The 21,506-nt window shown below is 39.7% G+C and overlaps 1 protein-coding gene across 6 annotated transcripts in view; it reads left to right on the top strand.

The window, feature by feature from the left end:
- The window catches only part of LOC143854189 (5'-AMP-activated protein kinase-like protein), an 84,615-nt gene extending 63,591 nt beyond the window's left edge, over nt 1–21,024 (top strand). For 5 of the 6 annotated variants that reach the window (XM_077364031.1, XM_077364027.1, XM_077364028.1 and 2 more), the window contains one exon: nt 20,697–21,024. In XM_077364031.1, the coding sequence (XP_077220146.1) occupies nt 20,697–20,700 (4 nt within the window). In that variant the 3' untranslated portion in view covers nt 20,701–21,024. The remainder of the gene's footprint in view (nt 1–20,696) is intronic. The other variant, XM_077364030.1, reaches the window with a different exon arrangement.
- The last annotated feature ends 482 nt before the right edge of the window (nt 21,025–21,506 follow it).

Genomic DNA, 21,506 nt, shown 5'->3' on the forward strand with positions numbered 1-21,506 from the left:
AGCCTGCAAAACAAATTACATCGCCAAAATATATGTGGTAAATGAATTAACTTACTATGATTGATACAATTAACAACATACACACTTACATGTGTTCGTCTCTTCTTCACAGCTCCCATTTTCCTCTCCTCCCCTTTTAAACTCCTTTCTGACCTTCTTGGAGCCTTTCTTACTTTCAGTCTATCACTTTTTCGCATCAACATCTTTCAAGGCTTTGCAATGGCTCCTGACCGGATAAAAACTGTATGGCAATGAACAACCAAATCAAAATCACCAAGATCAATTCATAACCCAAAAACTCAATTATACTGACCATCATTTAAATTCTGATCCTCATCATCTCTAAAAGAAATTAGCAAGAAAATCAATAAAATCCAACCCATAGCATAAACTCATTCCCAATCACTACTATTTTGAAGAAAAGCTAGCAAGAAAACCAACAATTATTACAATTCTCATACTAAGCCGAAATTATGTATCGTGTCTGTAACCTCTAAGGTCTGGCTTCTTAGATATCAAACAAAGCAAACAAGAAACAAAAGAGCTGACCAATAAATGCAAAGATCAGTGTTCTATATGATTTTTCTCAAAGCACAGCAACAACAAGGACAAACCCCCAAAATAGATTAGGAGGTTTGTACAAATTTTGGTCCACATGGGCATCAGACCTTTTGAGAAAGAAAGCAGATTAGCACTAGCTATTGAAATTCAATGACCACCATTGGACCAATAATAAAAAAATGAAATCCAAGATAAAACAAGTGAACCATGACTGCTTCAACAATGAACATGGGTCTCCACATGGTATTAAAGAGGGCCCATCAACTACAAACCGTGGTCATGAAGTTCACACTCAAGGGTTCCCAGCTACCTATATTGGGTTACTAGTAGGTAAAGGGGGATTCTGTAGGGCATTACATGGGTCTCCACATGGTATTCAAGAAGGTATTATGTGCCCTTAAATGGGGTAGAAGAAGTCCCCATAGAGGGCACATCAACGGCCTACCATGGTCCTCAAGTTCACACAAAAGGGTTTTCAGGTACCTACGTGGGATTACTAGTACCTAAAGAGGGTTTTGAAGGGCAATATAGGGGAGCTCTACAAGGTATTGAAGAAGGTATTATGGGACCCTAAATGGGGTGGAAGAAGTCCCCATAGAGGGCCCATCAACTTCCCACCATGGTCCCCAAGTTCACACAAAAGGGTTTTCAGCTACCTAGGTGGGGTTACTAGTACCTAAAGAGGGTTTTGAAGGGCAATATAGGGGAGCTCTACAAGGTATTGAAGAATATATTATTGGCCCTTAAATGGGGTAGAAGAAGTCCCCATAGAGGGACCATCAACTGCCCACCATGGTCCCCAAGTTCACAGAAAAGGGTTTTCAGCTACCTAGGTGGGGTTACTAGTACCTAAAGAGGGTTTTGAAGGGCAATATAGGGGAGCTCTACAAGGTATTGAAAAATGTATTATGGGCCCTTAAATGGGGTAGAAGAAGTCCCAATAGAGGGCCCATCAACTGCCCACCATGGTCCCCAAGTTCACACTAAAGGGTTTTCAGCTACCTAGGTGGGGTTACTAGTACCTAAAGAGGGTTTTGAAGGGCAATATAGGAGAGCTCTACAATGTATTGAAGAAGGTATTATTGGCCCTTAAATGGGGTAGAAGAAGTCCCCATAGAGGGCCCATCAACTTCCCACCATGGTCCCCAAGTTCACAGAAAAGGGTTTTCAGCTACCTAGGTGGGGTTACTAGTACTTAAAGAGGGTTTTGAAGGGCAGTATAGGGGAGCTCTACAAGGTATTGAAGAAGATATTATTGGCCCTTAAATGGGGTAGAAGAAGTCCCCATAGAGGGCCCATCAACTACAAACCGGGGTCATGAAGTTCACACTCAAGGGTTGCCAGCTATCTATATTGGGTTACTAGTAGGTAAAGGGGGATTCTGTAGGGCATTACATGGGTCTCCACATGGTATTAAAGAAGGTCTTATGAGTCCTTAAATGGGGTAGAAGAAGTCCCCATAGAGGGCACATCAACTGCCCACCATGGTCCTCAACTTCACACAAAGGGGTTTTCAGCAACCTATATTGGGTTAATAGTACCTAAAGAGGGTTTTAAAAGGCAATATAGGGAAGTTCTACAAGGTATTGAAGAAGATATTATTGGCCCTTAAATGGGGTGGAAGAAGTCCCCATAGAGGGCCCATCAACTGCCCATCATGGTCCCCAAGTTCACACAAAAGGGTTTTCAGCTACCTAGGTGGAGTTACTAGTACCTAAAGAGGGTTTTGAAGGGCAATATAGGGGAGCTCTACAAGGTATTGAAAAAGGTATTATGGGCCCTTAAATGGGATCGAAGAAGTCCCCATAGAGGGCCCATCAACTGCCCACCATGGTCCCCAAGTTCACACTAAAGGGTTTTCAGCTACCTAGGTGGGGTTACTAGTACCTAAAGAGGGTTTTGAAGGGCAATATAGGGGAGCTCTACAAGGTATTGAAGAAGATATTATTGGCCCTTAAATGGGGTAAAAGAAGTTCCCATGGAGGGCCCATCAACTACAAACCGTGGTCATGAAGTTCACACTCAAGGGTTCCCAGCTATCTATATTGGGTTACTAGTAGGTACAGGGGGATTCTGTAGGGCATTACATGGGTCTCCACATGGTATTAAAGAAGGTCTTATGGGTCCTTAAATGGGGTAGAAGAAGTCCCCATAGAGGGCACATCAACTGCCCATCATGGTCCTCAACTTCACACAAAGGGGTTTTCAGCAACCTATATTGAGGTACTAGTACCTAAAGAGGGTTTTAAAGGGCAATATAGGAGAGCTCTACAAGGTATTGAAGAAGATATTATTGGCCCTTAAATGGGGTAGAAGAAGTCCTCATAGAGGGCCTATCAACTGCCCACCATGGTCCCCAAGTTCACAGAAAAGGGTTTTCAGCTACCTAGGTGGGGTTACTAGTACCTAAAGAGGGTTTTGAAGGGCAGTATAACGGAGCTCTACAAGGTATTGAAGAAGATATTAATTGCCCTTAAATGGGGTAGAATAAGTCCCCATAGAGGGCCCATCAACTACAAACCGTGGTCATGAAGTTCACACTTAAGGGTTCCCAGCTACCTATATTGGGTTAGTAGTAGGTAAAGGGGGATTCTGTAGGGCATTACATGGGTCTCCACATGGTATTAACGGGGTCTTATGGGTCCTTAAATGGGGTAGAAGAAGTCCCCATAGAGGGCACATCAACTGCCCACCATGGTCCTCAAGTTCACACAAAAGGGTTTTCAGGTACCTAGGTGGGGTCACTAGTACCTAAAGAGGGTTTTGAAGGGCAATATAGGGGAGCTCTACAAGGTATTGAAGAAGGTATTATTGGCCTTTAAATGGGGTAGAAGAAGTCCCCATAGAGGGCCCATCAACTACAAACCATGGTCATGAAGTTCAGACTCAGGGGTTTCCAACTACCTAAATTGGGTTACTAGTAGTAAAGGGGGACCTGGATATTTTTCATTGGAGCATTGCCGCGAGCCACCTGGATATTTTCTTTGGCTATTTTGACAGAAGCGAACCATAGACTTGGCTTCCTGAATCTCAAATGACTTGAATTACCGTCAGACTTCAAATCGTGATTTTCTCCTACACATTGAATCTGCTCTTTTCCTCTTTTTAAATCGCCACATGAGAATTCTAACATGAACATTTACATCTACTTCACGCCATTTATATAAATTGCCATTCCTTCCAGGCACAGAAAAGCATACAAAAAAAAATAATAGCAAGATTTCCTCTGTCCACATCTTATATGAAATGAAATCCCATTTCTCCATTCCACAAATTGTAAAAATAAAACCCTAGCATAAAAAAATAGCAGACGAGCATTTGCATTTATTTTACTCTGTAGATGGAAATGCGGTAAGTGATATGTACATGAAATGAAATCGCATTTCTCCATTCCACAAATTAACGTAAAAAATAAAACCCTAGGATCAACAAATAGCATGCACCTCTATTTTACTCTGTAGGTGGATTTGCAGTAACATACGCATATATGAAATGAAATCCCCTCTCTCCATTTCACAAATTAATGTACAAATTAAAACCATAGAATAAAAAAACAGCATAACATTTCTCCATTTCACAAATTAATGTAAAACATAAAACCCTAGCACCAACAAACAGCATTTACAAGCATTTACAACTATTTTACTCTGTAGGAGGAAATGCAGTAACTGACATATATATGAAATGAAAAAAATAAAAAACAGATTGAATAAAAAAGGATTCCCCCCCCCCCTTTTGCATCTCTCTCAACCTGATTTTCCTTTTTTTAAAAAATAAAAAACAGATTGAATAAAATAAACACAGATTGAAGAAAAAAAGGGAAGGAAACGACGTACCAGGTAGGGTTTGGTGTTTTGGAGGTTTGATACGTGCTTCACCTTCGTCCTCACCGTCGTGATCGCCGTCGAGATCGCTGTTGTCGGAGGAGAGGAGGAAAAGAAAACAGAGACGAACGAAGAGAAGAGGGAAGAGAGGAGGGAAAACTGAAATGTATTTTTATTTTCAAAGTCAAATCACTGTCAGCTTTTCTGTTTCTGCCAGAGGGGCATTTTCGTCATGCCAATCTTCGTAAACCGGGTTTTGACCCCCATGTGTCATTTACGAGAGACCCAGACCCCTCTGATATTTTGTGTATTATTTGTCCCCCGTACGTCAAATCTTCAAAAATCAAATACAGAGCTTGTGTTTCGGCAGAATCTCTCTGCCCCAAGCCATGAGACATTGATCTAATTATATCTTAACTATAATGATTGTATCCACCCTGTTTTAACTGGGATAGCCCCTCTACTGTAAAAGAGTGGTCACATATACACAAAAAAGGGCTGTCCCAAGTTAAAAAAAGGGGCGTGCATATCTCTTAAAAAATCCCCAAATTTATAGCTGTAACTGGGACAACCTCATTGTTTACTTGGGGCAGCCCACTCCAATGAATATTTATTACTTTTGTTTAATACTAGAGGGGCTGTCCCAAGTAAAAAAATGGGGATGGAAAATGATAACACCACAACCATATGCCCCCGTTTTTACTTGGGACAGTCCCCTCTAGTGTATTTATTACTATTGTTTAAAACTAGAAGGGGCTGTCCCAAGTAAAAAAAGCGGATGGGAAATGATAACACCACAACCATATGTCCTTTTTTACTTGGGACAGCCCCTCAAGTGTATTTATTACTATTGTTTAAAACTAGAGGGGGTTGTCCCAAATAAAAAAGGGGATGGGAAATGATATTACCACAACCACTGCAAGTGTTTTATCCGTTCAACCGTTAATACATGGTTATGCTGATATGATTTCACTAAATGAAAAAACAAAAATTACCATTAAGTGTTATACCTGCCCTTGTTTTTCAATTGGGACAGCCCCCATTAGTGTATTAATGACATCTCCTACACTATAAGGGGCTGTCCAAGTAGAAAATAGTGGACTGTTTTTAAGACATGAGCTCATCTCACAAGATGTTCACATTCTTAAACAATTATGGATGACTCTCTTGCTTATGTGATGGTTTCTAAGTGTATATTTATGCTTGTTTGAGCATTGCCTGAAGTTTCATTTTAAAATTCCATCATTTGGATATGTTTCCATGCATTTCCATGATTTTACATGATTTCCACCGAAACCGAAATATTTCCATTTCCTTGAGGTCCGAAACTGAAACCGAAACCGAAATTTAAAACCTTGTGTATTACATGCAATTATATTTTCCTGAACCAAGTGTAAAGTTGTAACGACCCGATTTCCGTCGTGTCGCTACGAGCAAAAGAAAGTAAAAATCATGGAAATATTTTTTTTTTTTATACAAGCATCAACGACGATCCCGATAGAATCTTATTACAACTTAAAAATGATACATGACGTAAGACGTCAAAATGCAAGGACTCCAGGAACGAACTCTCTGATCACACAGTCCCTTATCCCATGGTTCCTTCATTTGCAAATGCTCCGCCATCTAATGCCTCAACCCCTGTGGTGGAGGAATCAACGTCAAAGCAGGGTCATCCAAAGACCGAGCAAAGTAAAAGAGACAATAATAACAGTGCATACAATAAAATCCACATTTCAATAATGTTTAGAATAAAGATTACAATGCCCATGGCAATATAAATCAAAGGAGTGACAATAATTTCAATGTATGCTATGTATGCATGTATGCAACAATTTTATAAAATGAGACAGCACATTCCCCAGGTACATCCGGCTTTTCCCCCATTTATTTTTTCTGTCAGTTCTTTTCTGACTTTTTCATTTTCTTTTATTTTTTTCTGCCGGTGTCCTTGCCGCACGGCTAACCACTACCCCTGTCTGAAGGTAGTGACGTTATGGACTTGGATTACGGTCTCGCATTTGCCGAGCCGGGGATACTATCCCTCGGGGATACTTTCCCTTTTTGGTTGGTTTGCCAACGAAAGGCAGTACACGCTTCTCGCGTTGGCCTTTGGACCTTAGGTCCCAGGATGATTCCACCACACCCTTATGTTCCCCTTCACTCTCCCCCATGTATGCAACATGTATGCAATTACTTACCTTTGCCTTTCTTCCTGCATTCATTTCAATTCATTTGATTCCAGCATTCATTTCAATTCATTTGATTCCAGGCAAGCGAGTATAAATTCACTAAGCAGGTATTTATCAGGCAATTTATAAGCAGAGCTACATTGCATAGACAATTATATTGAATACCATTACAAGACAAGGTCTAGCTGTCACCTGCCTTTTCTTATAGTCGCAGTAGGACGAGATGGCTCCTGTAGGCAAATAAGTGAAATAGGTCAACTTATTTTAGTCTAGGTCCTTTTAATATCACACAGACAACACTTGTCCTTTCTGTGTCCATTTATGTCCTAAAATAAGGTTCCCTGTGTTCACTATTCATGTGGGCCCCACATGCTACTATTCATGTGGGCCCCATCATGTCACTATTTATGTGGGCCCTGCATGTCACTATTTATGTGGGCCCCATCATGTCACTATTTATGTGGGCCCCGCATGTCACTATTTATGTGGGTCCCATCATGGAAATATTTATGTGGGCCCCGCATGTCACTATTCATGTGGGCCTCATCATGTCACTATTCATTTCACCATAAGTTGATAAAGTTTACTTTACGGTTACTATGCTAGCATTTCACCGTTAAGTATATAGGTGGTAAAACCAACCATTACTTTATCCATATAGGTGGTAAAACCAACCATTACTTCAAATAAAATATAGGTAGGTGGTAGAACCAACCATGAAAGAGATCATTAAGTAATTTAGGTGGTAGAACCAACCATTGAAAGAGATCATTGCTTTCAAATAATTTTAGGTGGTAGAACCAACCATGAAAGAGAGACTATTATAAAAGACTTACTTGGTAGTGGATTTTCTTTTTCCTTCTTCTCTCTCTCTTCCTCTTTCTCTTTCTTCTCTTCTCTTCCTCTCTCTCTCTCTCTCTCTTCTCTTCTCTTCTCTTCTCTTCTCCTTTTCTTCTCCTCCTCCTCCTCTATTTATAGACATTTTTTTGCATAGTACTTTTTGCATAGTAAAGACTATTTACTATTTTAAATTATTATTTCTGTCGGTCAATAGTATTTTTGCATAGTACTTTTGCATAGTAAAAACTATTTACTATTTTAAAATATTATTTTCGTCGGTTAACAGTATTTTGCATAGTTAATAATATTTTTTTATTATTAATTTTGTCGGTCAATAGTATTTTTGCATTTTTTTATTATTATTTTCGTCGGTGCGATGATATTTTCGTTTCCACTAGGGATGGGTCCCGCTGGTGGTAGGACCCGCTGGTCGTGGGGCCCGCTTGTGTGGGACCTACTTGTGTGAGACCTACTTGTGTGGGGCCCGCTGATGTGGGGCCCGCTGATGTGGGACCTGCGGGTGTGGGGCCCGCTGATGTGGGACCTACTGATGGTGGGACTCGTTTGTAAATAGTACTCGGTGGGTCCTACTGTGAATAATACTTTTAAATAGTGTATCTCAATAGTGAACTTGCATAGTATTTCTGCATAGTAATCTCGCATAGTGACTATTGTGAATAGTGACTATTGGAAATTTTTAACATATATATATATCTATTCCGTTTTTGTTGACATCTGGGGCGGTGGCTTAGTGGTAGGAAGCCGTTCAATCTTAGCTTAGACTTGGGTTCGAATCGTGTACGCCCCATTATGCCAGATGTCCTCATGCCCGATTAACTTGGGGAAAATGAGTAATGGCCGATGATTACCCACCTATGAGGCCATTTTTATATTTATATATATATATATTTTACCGGTTCTTACATTCTACCCCCCTTAAAAAAATTTCGTCCCCGAAATTCCTACGCCCATAACCTAGATATCTTGATAATCAGAATCTCGACACATGATAATTTAAGATCATCTCCTTTACTTTGTAAATCTTAATTTTGATTAGAAATTAACGTCTTGTGAAATCCATCATAATCTGCACTGCCTCTTAAATACTACTAATCTTCTATTCTAGGCAGACATTTTACTCCTATGAATTCCCTTGTTTCCCATAATCCAAAATTTATAAATAAGTTTTCTGACCTTCTGTTGCCCCATCCTGTACCTCGACTCCTATGAATTCCCTTGTTTCCCATAATCCAAAATTTATAAATAAGTTTTCTGACCTTCTGTTGCCCCATCCTGTACCTCGTTGTCATCGTTGATTAGGGCGAAGAAACGCTTTTCAGTTCCTGGCTGTGCGTTCTTATCTTGGGTAAGAGGGCGGTACTGATTTCTTCTTCCCTGGTTCTGCTGATTTGTTTGCATTGGTTGATATTGTGGCGAAGGTGGGCGGTTTTGGATGAAGGCTGGTGCCTTAGGGCAATCCCTTCTTCTCCAGCATTGCCCAACGTGAATCCTTCCACAGTGGGGGCACAAGTTCTTTGATGGTGGACCACTATCAATTTTTTTTTTTTTTTTTTTTTCCAGTTTACCCTTGAAATGTGACACATCATATGTCACCTATTAGCTATCTAACCCTACTTAACGACACAACCCACAAGCACCAGGGTTTCCGTAAACCCGGGCTTTGATACCACAACTGTAACGACCCGATTTCCGTCGTGTCGCTACGAGCAAAAGAAAGTAAAAATCATGGAAATATTTATGTGGGCCCCGCATGTCACTATTCATGTGGGCCTCATCATGTCACTATTCATTTCACCATAAGTTGATAAAGTTTACTTTACGGTTACTATGCTAGCATTTCACCGTTAAGTATATAGGTGGTAAAACCAACCATTACTTTATCCATATAGGTGGTAAAACCAACCATTACTTCAAATAAAATATAGGTAGGTGGTAGAACCAACCATGAAAGAGATCATTAAGTAATTTAGGTGGTAGAACCAACCATTGAAAGAGATCATTGCTTTCAAATAATTTTAGGTGGTAGAACCAACCATGAAAGAGAGACTATTATAAAAGACTTACTTGGTAGTGGATTTTCTTTTTCCTTCTTCTCTCTCTCTTCCTCTTTCTCTTTCTTCTCTTCTCTTCCTCTCTCTCTCTCTCTCTCTTCTCTTCTCTTCTCTTCTCTTCTCCTTTTCTTCTCCTCCTCCTCCTCTATTTATAGACATTTTTTTGCATAGTACTTTTTGCATAGTAAAGACTATTTACTATTTTAAATTATTATTTCTGTCGGTCAATAGTATTTTTGCATAGTACTTTTGCATAGTAAAAACTATTTACTATTTTAAAATATTATTTTCGTCGGTTAACAGTATTTTGCATAGTTAATAATATTTTTTTATTATTAATTTTGTCGGTCAATAGTATTTTTGCATTTTTTTATTATTATTTTCGTCGGTGCGATGATATTTTCGTTTCCACTAGGGATGGGTCCCGCTGGTGGTAGGACCCGCTGGTCGTGGGGCCCGCTTGTGTGGGACCTACTTGTGTGAGACCTACTTGTGTGGGGCCCGCTGATGTGGGGCCCGCTGATGTGGGACCTGCGGGTGTGGGGCCCGCTGATGTGGGACCTACTGATGGTGGGACTCGTTTGTAAATAGTACTCGGTGGGTCCTACTGTGAATAATACTTTTAAATAGTGTATCTCAATAGTGAACTTGCATAGTATTTCTGCATAGTAATCTCGCATAGTGACTATTGTGAATAGTGACTATTGGAAATTTTTAACATATATATATATCTATTCCGTTTTTGTTGACATCTGGGGCGGTGGCTTAGTGGTAGGAAGCCGTTCAATCTTAGCTTAGACTTGGGTTCGAATCGTGTACGCCCCATTATGCCAGATGTCCTCATGCCCGATTAACTTGGGGAAAATGAGTAATGGCCGATGATTACCCACCTATGAGGCCATTTTTATATTTATATATATATATATTTTACCGGTTCTTACAAAAGTAAATAGGTATGAAGTATATAGTTATAGCATTAGGTTCTGAAAATGGGTTTATTTCATTGTCGTCAATGACAATTTATAGATGACGCAAATACAATATCTGTACAATATTTTTCATGTACTCATCAGTATAATAGTATTTTCCATAGACTTTAAATATTGTACTATAATTATACCATGACGCAAATATTGTACTATTTATTGTTATATATTCTTAACTTTAAATAGATATCCTCCCAGTATTTTCCATAGACCTTAAATATTGTTCTTGGAACAACAAAACAAATTTTTTTTACTACATTTCTAAAGAAGAGGGTAAGATGGGCCCAGTGATAAGTTATTATCTGGGAATTGTGACAGGTGTATCAATTGGGCCCATGAGAAGTGCAAAGTTTCGAGACTGTCTGTCTAGGAAGCCCATCTGAATTATTGTAGGGCGGCCCCCACCACTGGGCTTGGGAAAAAAATTCTGAGGATCCATGAGAGGGAGCCTGCTATTTCAAGATTGGATACCCAGTTCGGTAGGATCCAACAGAGGACATTCTGACAGATGCTTTTGTTAGAGTTAGTGCCCTAAAAGCCAATACATTTCATATATCATGTGACTTTAATATTAATAAAGGTTTAATTTCATGACATCTAAGGGATAATATAGGATTGAATATGTGTGATGTGCTTGTTATTCGTCACATATTCGCCCTTAGGTAGCAAAGTAGGAATACCATGCTCAAGGATTCACAGATCCTAGAGAGCAGGGAGATATGGTATCCAAGTTCTTTGCAGACCTTAAAGGTTCCTTGTTGGGGTCGAGATTGGACATCTCTTTCCGTACACAACCAGTTCAGTCTTGCCTACATGCACGTGTCGTGGAGTGGCTTATCTCAGTCACTTGGGTAGTGGGACCCTAAGCAAGATGAGTGGGTGCGATGATAGGATCACACACTGAACGTGATCACACTAGAATAGCCTGTGGACAAGAGTTTGTAAGGCTATTCTATGAGACAGGACCCTTTTACATGTCCTTAGACCTGAGGGGTCATATTGGTATGTGGGCGCAGCCTAGATTATTGGTCTATCTAACCGTGGTCCTTCTATGGGTCACTTGAGGGTAGTACTGGAGTATTGGACAAACTCACGAAGCTAATAAGGATACCCGACATGGAATTCTCTGCCCCAACTAAGGGGATATCATCTATAGTTTCGGTTAGAGCACTAGGCCTATAAAGATAGCTTGGCCAAGCAAATTTGATAAATGGTTTATCAAATGTTTTATTAAAACATGTTTTTGAAATGATTTTGCAAATGCATTTGCGAGCCCTAACTGCTTGACTGGAGGGTATACCACGAGTGAGTCCAGGGTTGGTAGTTGTCCACCCCCCGTAGGCCTAAACTCAGTAGATGTGGAATGGAGAAGGGATTTGCACATATTAGATGTGATTAGGGGTATGATGATTTGACAATCATCTTCAGGGTTACATCTCGATGGAGGCCACTAATCCAATGCGATTGTAGCTGTTAACTACGGCGCAAGATCGCAGTGGGGCCCATCATTGGTATATGCAGGATCGATCGTCGGATCCCTTTAACGATCCCACTCATAACTCGAATGACCCATTTATATCTTTTGGATAAGGATCCTACATTTACTAGATTGCACGGAAGGACTAGATTCGTTGCAGTTGATACGAGGAAAAAGATTTTACGCAGTTCCTTTGTTGTATACACACCGTAGGACGCATTTGGAATACCCAAAGAGTAAATTGTTAGCTTACGGGTATTTTGGAAATTATAGAATATTATGGATTGAGCTTTTATCCCATTGGATGAGAGGAAATAAGTTTATTTAATGAGAAAAATTAAATAACAAGTGTTTTGTTTAGCTTATAGACTCGTTTTACTAAAACAGTCATAATTTTCTAACCTCTTGGCCAAAATGAGTGTGTAAATACTCGTTTCGAACAACTTTGAAAGGGCTACAACTTTGTAGTTTATGACTTTTCCAAATTCGGCCATCTATTAGTCAAAATTTGGCCAGCAGCTTTGCAGCGGGAAAGTGACAAGAGGGAGAATGTCGGAGAGATTTTAGGAGATTTTTTTTTGGAATTTGATTTGACCCAATTGGGAATGTTTTTCAAAGGGGAAAAGGGTGTTTTCCTAATTAGTATTAAAAGATTTCCTATTAAATCTTATTTCTATTTAGTGAAAAAGATAAAAGGCTAGTTTTCTAAATTAGCTAGTTTAAGGAGAATTAATTGGAAACTTTAAAGGAGGAAATAAAAAAACTTTTAAACACATTTGAGAATGTTTTCTACACATTTTTGGCTGGGAAAAACGTTCTCGGTTCCCAAACGTCTAAAATTTTCCTCTCTTCTCTCTCTTCTATTTCTTCTAGTTTCTCCACTTCTAGTTGTAGTTTTTGGAAAAACCATTAAAGCTCCATCAAGAAAATTCATATTTCCCATCCAAAGGTGCTGATAAAATCGGCTTACACAATTGAATAAAACTTATTCAATTTCTCTTCGCACAACTTGAAAGAATCCATCGGTTAAACTTGCGGGTCCGCGGCAATGAGATCAACCGTGGCCTTTGAAGGAGTAGATCAAGCAGAGGCTATTATTGCGGATAGCCACAAAGATAATAATTCTAATGTTTTGTTTTAATTTAAATCACCATCAGATCATCTAGACACTAGGATCTTGGGTTTAACGGGCGAAATCGGCGAGAAATTTTTTGTTATACGCGATTTGTATTTCTGCTGTGCGTAGCGATTTCGTCCGGGGGTTACATACAACCCTTCCTGCAGCTTTGATTCTTAATGGGACCATGACACAAACACAAAGTTTATGGTTTGCAGACCCGACCGATTTAGGATCCAAATGGATTGTGACATAGACATAGGTGGATCTGATCCGAACTGGGTCCGTTAACAGCTTAACGACACTCTTGAGGTTTCTAAATCCTCAAAAATAAAATTCAACGTCTCATTAATGAAGCAGACCATCCTTCTACGAGATTATGATGTGCTCAAATCTGTATGATTTGGGTTCCGACTGCCCTGATTATATGACCACTGAAGAAGGATGGTAGATCACCCATAAGCGTAAAAAACGGACCTCAAAGCAATCAAGCGTACCGCTAATGCTGGAGAAACCATATTGTCCAAGTCGAAAGAAAAATCAAGACGATGAAACAGAAAGTGAAAAAAAAAAAAGGATTGCCTCTCAGGTAAACACAAACAGCACTGTGCTGTTACCAAGGTTTGAAATTTCAGTTTTGATTTCGGCCTCAGCCGAAAACGTGTAAATTTCGGTGGGAATTTTGGTGTAAATCTTATAATTTCGGCCGAAATTTTAAATTTCAGTTTCAATTTTAAATTTCGGTTTCAATTTTAAATTTTGGTCCCTGCCGAAGTTCGAAATGTCGGATTTCAGTTGAAATTTAAAACCATGGCTAAGGCCAAGCTCGTCCATGACTCTTGATGAGATCATGCCAAACCTGTTATGATCTTTGCCTTCTATCAGTGGCACAAACAATGAAGCCAAGATAGTCAATTGTTGCACAATTCAAGTCTTTGGACGATGTCCCTACTCAGGCTAAGATGGCTATTCAAGTAGAAGAAAAAAAATGACATGAAGCTAAAGTTTTGTCTCCATCTTCAATTGTTCAAACTTCTCAAGACATGGAAAGTCTAATCTTATTCCTACAACTAACTACCAATGATTGATGTCTTGTCTTCTGTTGGTGAGTGATCTCCGGGATAGTAATTAACAATTTACACCAATCTAAAATTTTTATTCTCTTTGGGGGAGTGGGCGTAGTCCTTTTTGGTTACCATACCAAAAATAAATTCAGGTACGGGCTTTGAGAGTGGTGAGGGAGAGAAAAGCTTGTAACCCTAATCTCATATGCAGTGGAATTCTTTTCAGCTCCTCGATAGGCACAGGCATATGGTCTAACCAAGCAAATCTTGTTATGTTTCATTTTCCTTTATTTTTTTACTGCTTTTGTACTTTGATCCGGCTTTGCGTTCTCAAGAAACTATACAACTTTCGTGGGTTAACTAGGCACCCCCACGAATTTCAAACTTCAAACTAATCCCAAGCCAGACCAAATTGTGAACCTGGAAAATATGCTTGAAGGAAGGTGTTACTTTAGGGTAAAGGTTGGGAGTTAGGTGAGGCTTTGGGAGGATGTATTGCTAGGGGGGGTTGAGGAAACAACATTTTGTTGTCTGCCCAAGCCTTCATCAGTTGGCTAGTAGTAAGAGGGTGGTGATTAGGTATAGTGTTGAGATAGCAGGGTGATGGGTCTTTTGGCCTTGATCATTAGATGGAATCTAAAGGAGGACAAGAGCAATAGAGTAGAAGATTTCTTCAGTTGTTGAAAGAGGTTAATATGCCAACACTGCGGGGGCTTACACAGGTCTGTTTGGGAGAATCATGGACAGTTATTGGTGACATCTTTTTAGGCTTGTGATATAGCCAATTTCCTGAAAGGAAATGGGATGCATCTATACCAGAATTTTTTTTTGAAAATGCCCTCTATAGCATAACATAAGTTTTCTATTTTTATTTTTTGGACAACAGTCCTACATAAATCCCACCTTCTTCATGAAGAAGAACCCTTTTGGGCATATCCAACGTAGGCCTTTGGATGCTCCAGTGAGAAGAAGTGACTCGTGCCAAGTTGATTGAGTAAAAAGAGCTAGGGGCAGACCGAAAACAACTTGGGTAGAAACAGTGAGGAAAGACTTGAGGGCTAGGAACATAACAGAGAGCATGACCTTGCATAGGATAGAATGGAAGAAAATGATCCATGTAGACGAACCCAACTACTGTTAGGATTAGACTTAGTCAATTTGAGCCGGGTAGATCCTTTCACCTTCTTCATGAAAATTTTCTAAAGGATTCATTAGCCGACCCCAACTAGTCTGGGACAAAGGCTTAGTTGAGTTGAGTTGAGTCCTACATAAATCCCAAGTACACAACATCCGTAACTGAAAGTTTAGATTATGTGTCATAGGTTGAACAAAGGAAGAGAATGGTGCACCACTTCTTTTTATTAGTTATGTAATTCATAATGGTTGTGGCACATGAGATCTGTGGGATAACTGATGATACCCCTGACTATGCATTTCATTCATTCTATTATGTGATTGCAAATCAATTTAAACGATCAATTAACTACTTGCGTACTGGTAATGCAGAGGAATACTTCTCCATGTGTAATGGATTTCATCAGTTTCTTGATTCTCGTGGTGTTATCCATCAATCTTCATGTGCATGTATATCGCAGCAGAATGAAGTTGCTGAGAGGAAGATTTAATATTTGCTTGATATGACTCGGACTCTTTTTCTTCTAGATGAGAGTGCCCACAGTATATACTAGGGGATGCGGTTGTCACAGCCTGCTTCTCATGGAACTGTCTCCCTTTCTCTGTCTTATCAGATCAGACACCATTTTCTGTATTATATCCGTTGGGTGACTCTTTTTCCTTTGTCCGTGTCTTTGGTTTTACCTGCTTTGTTCAAAAGTTAGCTCCCGGTCTTGACAAGTTGGATTCTTGTGCGGAGAAGTATATCTTTCTGGGTTACTCTCGTACCCAAAAAGGTTACAAGTGCTACAGTCCTCTCTTGCTGAAAACTTTCGTTTCCACGGTTGTTACCTTTTTTGAGTCTACTTATTTTTTCGTTGCAGCTCCTGCTCCTGTTGCTGAGCATGGCCTGCCTCTTCTGAACTGCCAGCTCCTCCAGAGACTACTACTTCTCAACAGCAGGTTTATACTCATGGACCACGACAGATTCTGCATCCTACTACAGAGGCATCATCTCCACCCAATGATCCTACTCCCCAGTCTTTTAGCTCACCTTTAGGTACTTTACCTCCTGTTGTAGCTCCTAATTCACCTGTATCTGATTTACCTATTGCTTTTCGTACTCGTTCTCGTATTGTTGCTCATCCTATTTCACAGTTTGTCTCTTATGATCGTCTCTTATCTTCATTTCGTTCCTTTGTTTCTAATTTGTCTTATGTCACTGTGCCTAAGTCTGTTTCAAATGCTCTTGTTCATCCTCGGTGGCGAGCTACCATGGATGCCGAGATAGCTGCCCTCCACTCTAATCCAACGTGGCAGTTGGTTCCTCTTCCATCTGGAGCTCAAACTATTGGGTGTTGCTAGGTCTTCACCATAAGTACCTTCCAAATGGGGCTATTGAACGACTTAAAGCGCGTCTTGTTGCGAAGGGGTATACTCAGACGTTTGGCGTAGATTACAAAGAGACCTTCTCGCCCATGGCCAAGATACTCTCAGTTCGTGTATTGATTTCCCACGCTGTTAATCGAGACTGGCCCTTATATCAGTTGGATGTTAAGAATGTGTTCTCCATGGTGACCTTACTGGGGAGGTATATATAGAGCAACCTCCTAGGCATATTGCTCAGTGGGAGATGTGCTCCTCAGTTTGTTGTCTTCATATAGCAATTTATGGGCTTAAGCAAAACTCTCAGGCATGGTTTGGATGATTCAGTGATGCAATTGTGTGCTTCAATATGAAGCAGTGCGCAGTTGATCATTTAGTCTTCAGGTACTAGTCTGCTGCTGGATGTATATTTTTTATAGTATATGTGGATGATACGATGATCACTGGGAATGACAAAACCGACATACAGGGTTTAAAGACTTTCCTTCAAGGAGAGTTTTGCACTAAAGACTCGGTTCTTCTCAGGTATTTCCTTGGGATTGAAGTAGCTTACTCTCGTTGTGGACTTTCATTGCCACAAAGGAAATATGTGCTGGATATATTAGAGGAGACAAGCTCGCTAGGGATAAAATCTGCAACTACACCCATAGATCCAAATGTAAAGCTTCTTCCAGATCAGGAGACTTGTTGGATGATCACGGTAGATACAGAAGGTTAGCTGGGAAGTTCATTTATCTAACCGTCACGTGTCCTTACATCTCGTTTGTAGTAGGAGTGGTCAGTCAGTTCATGAGTTCTCCATGTACCTCTCATTGGGCAACAGTGATCTAAATCATTAAATATTTGAAAGGCACCTCAGGGAAGGTCTGTGTTTCAAGAAATATGGTCATGAGAAGCTAGAGGGGTTTAGTCTCTAGCAGACATGAGGTCAACTACTGGATACTGCACATTTATTAGAGGTAACTTGGTGTCATGGAGAAGTAAAAGTAAGAAGTTGTAGCTAAATCAAGTGCGGAAGCAGAATACCGATTATCCAAGAGCATACTCTTGAATCCCAAAAAAGAAACATAAAATAAGAAATAAAAACTGCATGTAATCTTCCTCCATCCACATCTCAGGACGCTTTCAACATCAGAACAACCTCACATAACACTTATACCATCAATTCTGCATTGAACGTTTCAGAAACAACCTTTCCAGGCATTGCCATGAGGCCTCCACAACGATGATACTAGCAATGAACCCAAGGAATTTTATGTCTTGAAATACATCAAGAACCTAAAGCATTTTTTCACTCACCTTGGTAAATTGAGAGGTAGGATGGATATTTAGGGGAGAGAACTCCCCTGAGCAGCGAAGATTCGAGTCCCTCAAGCACACTCAGATAGACCATCTACACTTCACTTAAACTTCCACAAAGAAATTTTTAACCTGCGCTTCAGCCCCAACACTCTTAACCTTCCATCAAGAAACAGATTCCATCGCCTACCCTAAACTTAACAAAACTTAATAACCATTTTCCCAAAAAAACCAACACCCCAAAAACAACATATTTACAAATGGACCCTCCTTCATTTCCTGAGAGATTTAAGTGCTCGAGTCCCACGGCCAGGGGTCTTGCCCTTTTTCTCTTCCACATCTCTCTTTTCAATTTCAAAGAGCATTCTCTTCGTCTCCTCAACATCCTCCTTCTAGCCTATTCCCAACACGTCTCCCATCTCAGCCATTTTTCGAACTCTTCAGAACTCGCTTGCTCCTCTTCCTCCAGAACTGTCCTTTCTCCTTATGATTCTGATTGAGATTGATCCACATCCTCCTGTGTAGTGACCTCTACCTCTCTAGAGACTTTCTCCCCTTCCTCTTCAAGGAGCTGCTCCGCCCTTGTAAGACAATCCTTGACCTTCCCTCTTAGATCCCTATCCAACGAATCTCTTATATTAGCAGATCCTTCCTCTTCTTGATGCTCCTCTTCGTCTCCACTTGCCTCCCGGAGCGCCTTTCGTTCATCCTCCAAACGCTTTTGGAAAACGGTAGCTTGTACACCGGAATACACACCTCTTCAATCGACCTTTTTCCTTTCAATTGAAATAGTTCTTCTTCTTTTCCTTTTGCCTCCTCTTCGAATTTGTTCCACTGATGTTTTAGATATTCCATTGCAATCTCACTCTTCATTGCCGATCCAGTATTTGCCCTGTTCTTTTCATATCCACTCTTTTAGAAAGTCCCTTTCTTCTCTACCCCCAAGCATTCTACTTTTCTTTTCCCTTTGTAGTCAGTTCTCCCACCTTCATTTGAGGGGGCCGAGTCTCCACTCTTCTCAAATTCATCCATTATCAATCCGATTTTGGTTAGTATGTTTCTCCTTATCTTTTCTCTGCTTGTAATAGAATGCCTAGCTCGAAGCCTCGGATATAGTGCAAAACCACCCTTAGAAGACTCTAGGGTTGTGAGCCTGTCATAATGTTTTCGATAATACCAGCGGTTGTGCATGGAGTTTCCTTTATCTATACGGAACCTTTTTCGGCTTCTTATTATTACTGACATGTTTGTTATCAAGAGATCTTCTCTCCAAATTTCTTCTATTTGTATTCCAAGTCGATACTTTTGAGCTACTTAATTTCTTCCTTCATTTCGAGGCAGCAGGCGTCTGACCATCATATCTTCCTTCCCCTCGATACTTGGAAATCCATTCCAGTATTAACACGTGTCCTTGCATTAAAGACGACGTGCTTATTTGAATTAAATAATCGGCCTTCCTCTTGAGTTGGGGACCTCTACATACCAGCCAATGACATCTCAGGCTAGTCAAGCCTTGGTTTAATTTTGAATTTGTCCTGGAGCAAGGGTCGGAATTCTTTTTCCTGTCCATGCGAGATAATTGATTTTCCTTTCCTTTCCTTTCCTTTTCCTGGAAAGGGTTTTCCTCTAGTTGCCTCTCACCAGACCTCTGGCCTTCATCGCCTTGAATGCTCTCGCTGGGCATAGTGACATCAATATATGAGGTTTCATTAATGCCATTATCCTCATGCGCAATCTTAACCTCCACTAAAATGCTCTTACCATCTATCTTAAGTTAATGAATGGTGGCAGGTTCTTCCAATCTTTGGTAATGACTTTTACGGATGCATATGCCAAACAATGGTCATGGTCTGCTGATAATTTAACTTGTAGGACCTGACCGAAGTATTTTAACCATAGTTTCGAGTGTATTCGTGGTATATTATACAAGTGTGTATTACGTAATTATATTTATATGAATTGCATGTGAAATGTGTTGTATGGTCTGTATATAAAATTATAAATATTTATATGAATTATGTGTGAAATGTGGTATATACTAAATTATCAGGCATGTGCATGTCACTAGCTGTTCGATTTTGTTGAGCCATTATAGATTGTCGTTTTGCTTATGTGATGCTTTTTTTAGTGTGTATATGTGTTTATTCTTGCACTTTGGGAAGTTTCGTCTTAAATGTTCATCATTTGCATATGTTTCCATTCGTTTCCATAATTTTACATGATTTTCACACAAATTTCCATCCAAAATTGACACATTTTCATTTCCATCATATCCAAAACGCATACGGAATCCAAAACATGAAACTTTGGCAATAATGGAATAGGTCATATTCCTTGTTAATTATGTCGGATGTATGAGAAATCAAAACCATATTAATCTATTGTTTCATAGAAATAAAAATCTGATCAATCTGTCATTTCTTCGCCAACCATACTTCCATCGTAGTCATTGTTTACAATTGAACTTTTGAATGGATGAGTTGATGGACGATAGATCATCATTGTTCTCAAGTTGGTAACTATTGTTTTGTCTATCCAGCATTTTTATTGATGTTTATTTAACTTTCCGAAACTCGTGTCTTTATTGAACCATTTTAATCAGGGTACACATTGCAACTCATGGTGCTGTTTGATATTTTCCACCTTCATTCTAGTGTTAGGTGTATGGTGTTTTTTATTACTTAATTTAATCTTTAAATGAATATATCAGAAGGCATGCTATATGTCATTGCAATTATGTGTTTGACCTCGTCATCTACTACCAGATAAAATTCATTGTTGATGGTCATTGGAGAATTGATCCTAAGAGAGAGTTGATTACCAGGGATAACATACAGAACAATATTCTCAGAGTCAGCAGATGATACGGTTGATGATTTAAAGATTTTGCTACTGAGGTAACCAAACTACTAAAACGTCTAGAATGGGTTGAGGCTCTCTAATTCAGGAAGGATATGAGTCATCTATTCAGTCCATTACGAAGTTACTGTTATCAAAACAGCTGGCCATCGATACTGATAATTCACTGTCTAAGCTTCTCTGACATTTCCTTGTATATATGTTGTTCGATCAAATAGTTAGTCTTTTTAGATATGGGTGCTACATATTCTTTGCAATGTTTTCCTTTTATTTCTTCTGCACAACATCCTCATTACAGAAAGGGGCTTATGCAGATGTGAGACTACAGAAGCTCAATTATGATCTCATGGGTATCTTCTAAAATGGCATCTAATATACTCCGATCCCCTATTTTTTCAATTCTCTTGGCTAATTCAAATATATGAAACAAGGCGCCTCTGCGATGGGGCCCGAGCCATCAGTGAGATAACAACAGCTAGAATTCTATCATTTGTCAGGACCTACGGGTCAGGAGACAGTCTAAGGTAGATTATGAGAAAACATGGGTCCGATACCACTAATCACACCTACGCATGTCTGGGTTTTTTTCTCAGCAGTAATGTTTATACAGCTTAAATATATGGCACCTATAGCAAACTATAATTTAATGCAAAATGTTGAGAAAATCCGCCAGGCAAATCCGATCCGTTTGTGCACAAATTAAACGGAAAAGTAAA

Source organism: Tasmannia lanceolata, unplaced genomic scaffold (assembly GCF_043159265.1).
Source record: "Tasmannia lanceolata isolate RefF3 unplaced genomic scaffold, GAP_Taslan_0.1 ptg000020l, whole genome shotgun sequence".
NCBI lineage: Eukaryota > Viridiplantae > Streptophyta > Magnoliopsida > Canellales > Winteraceae > Tasmannia > Tasmannia lanceolata.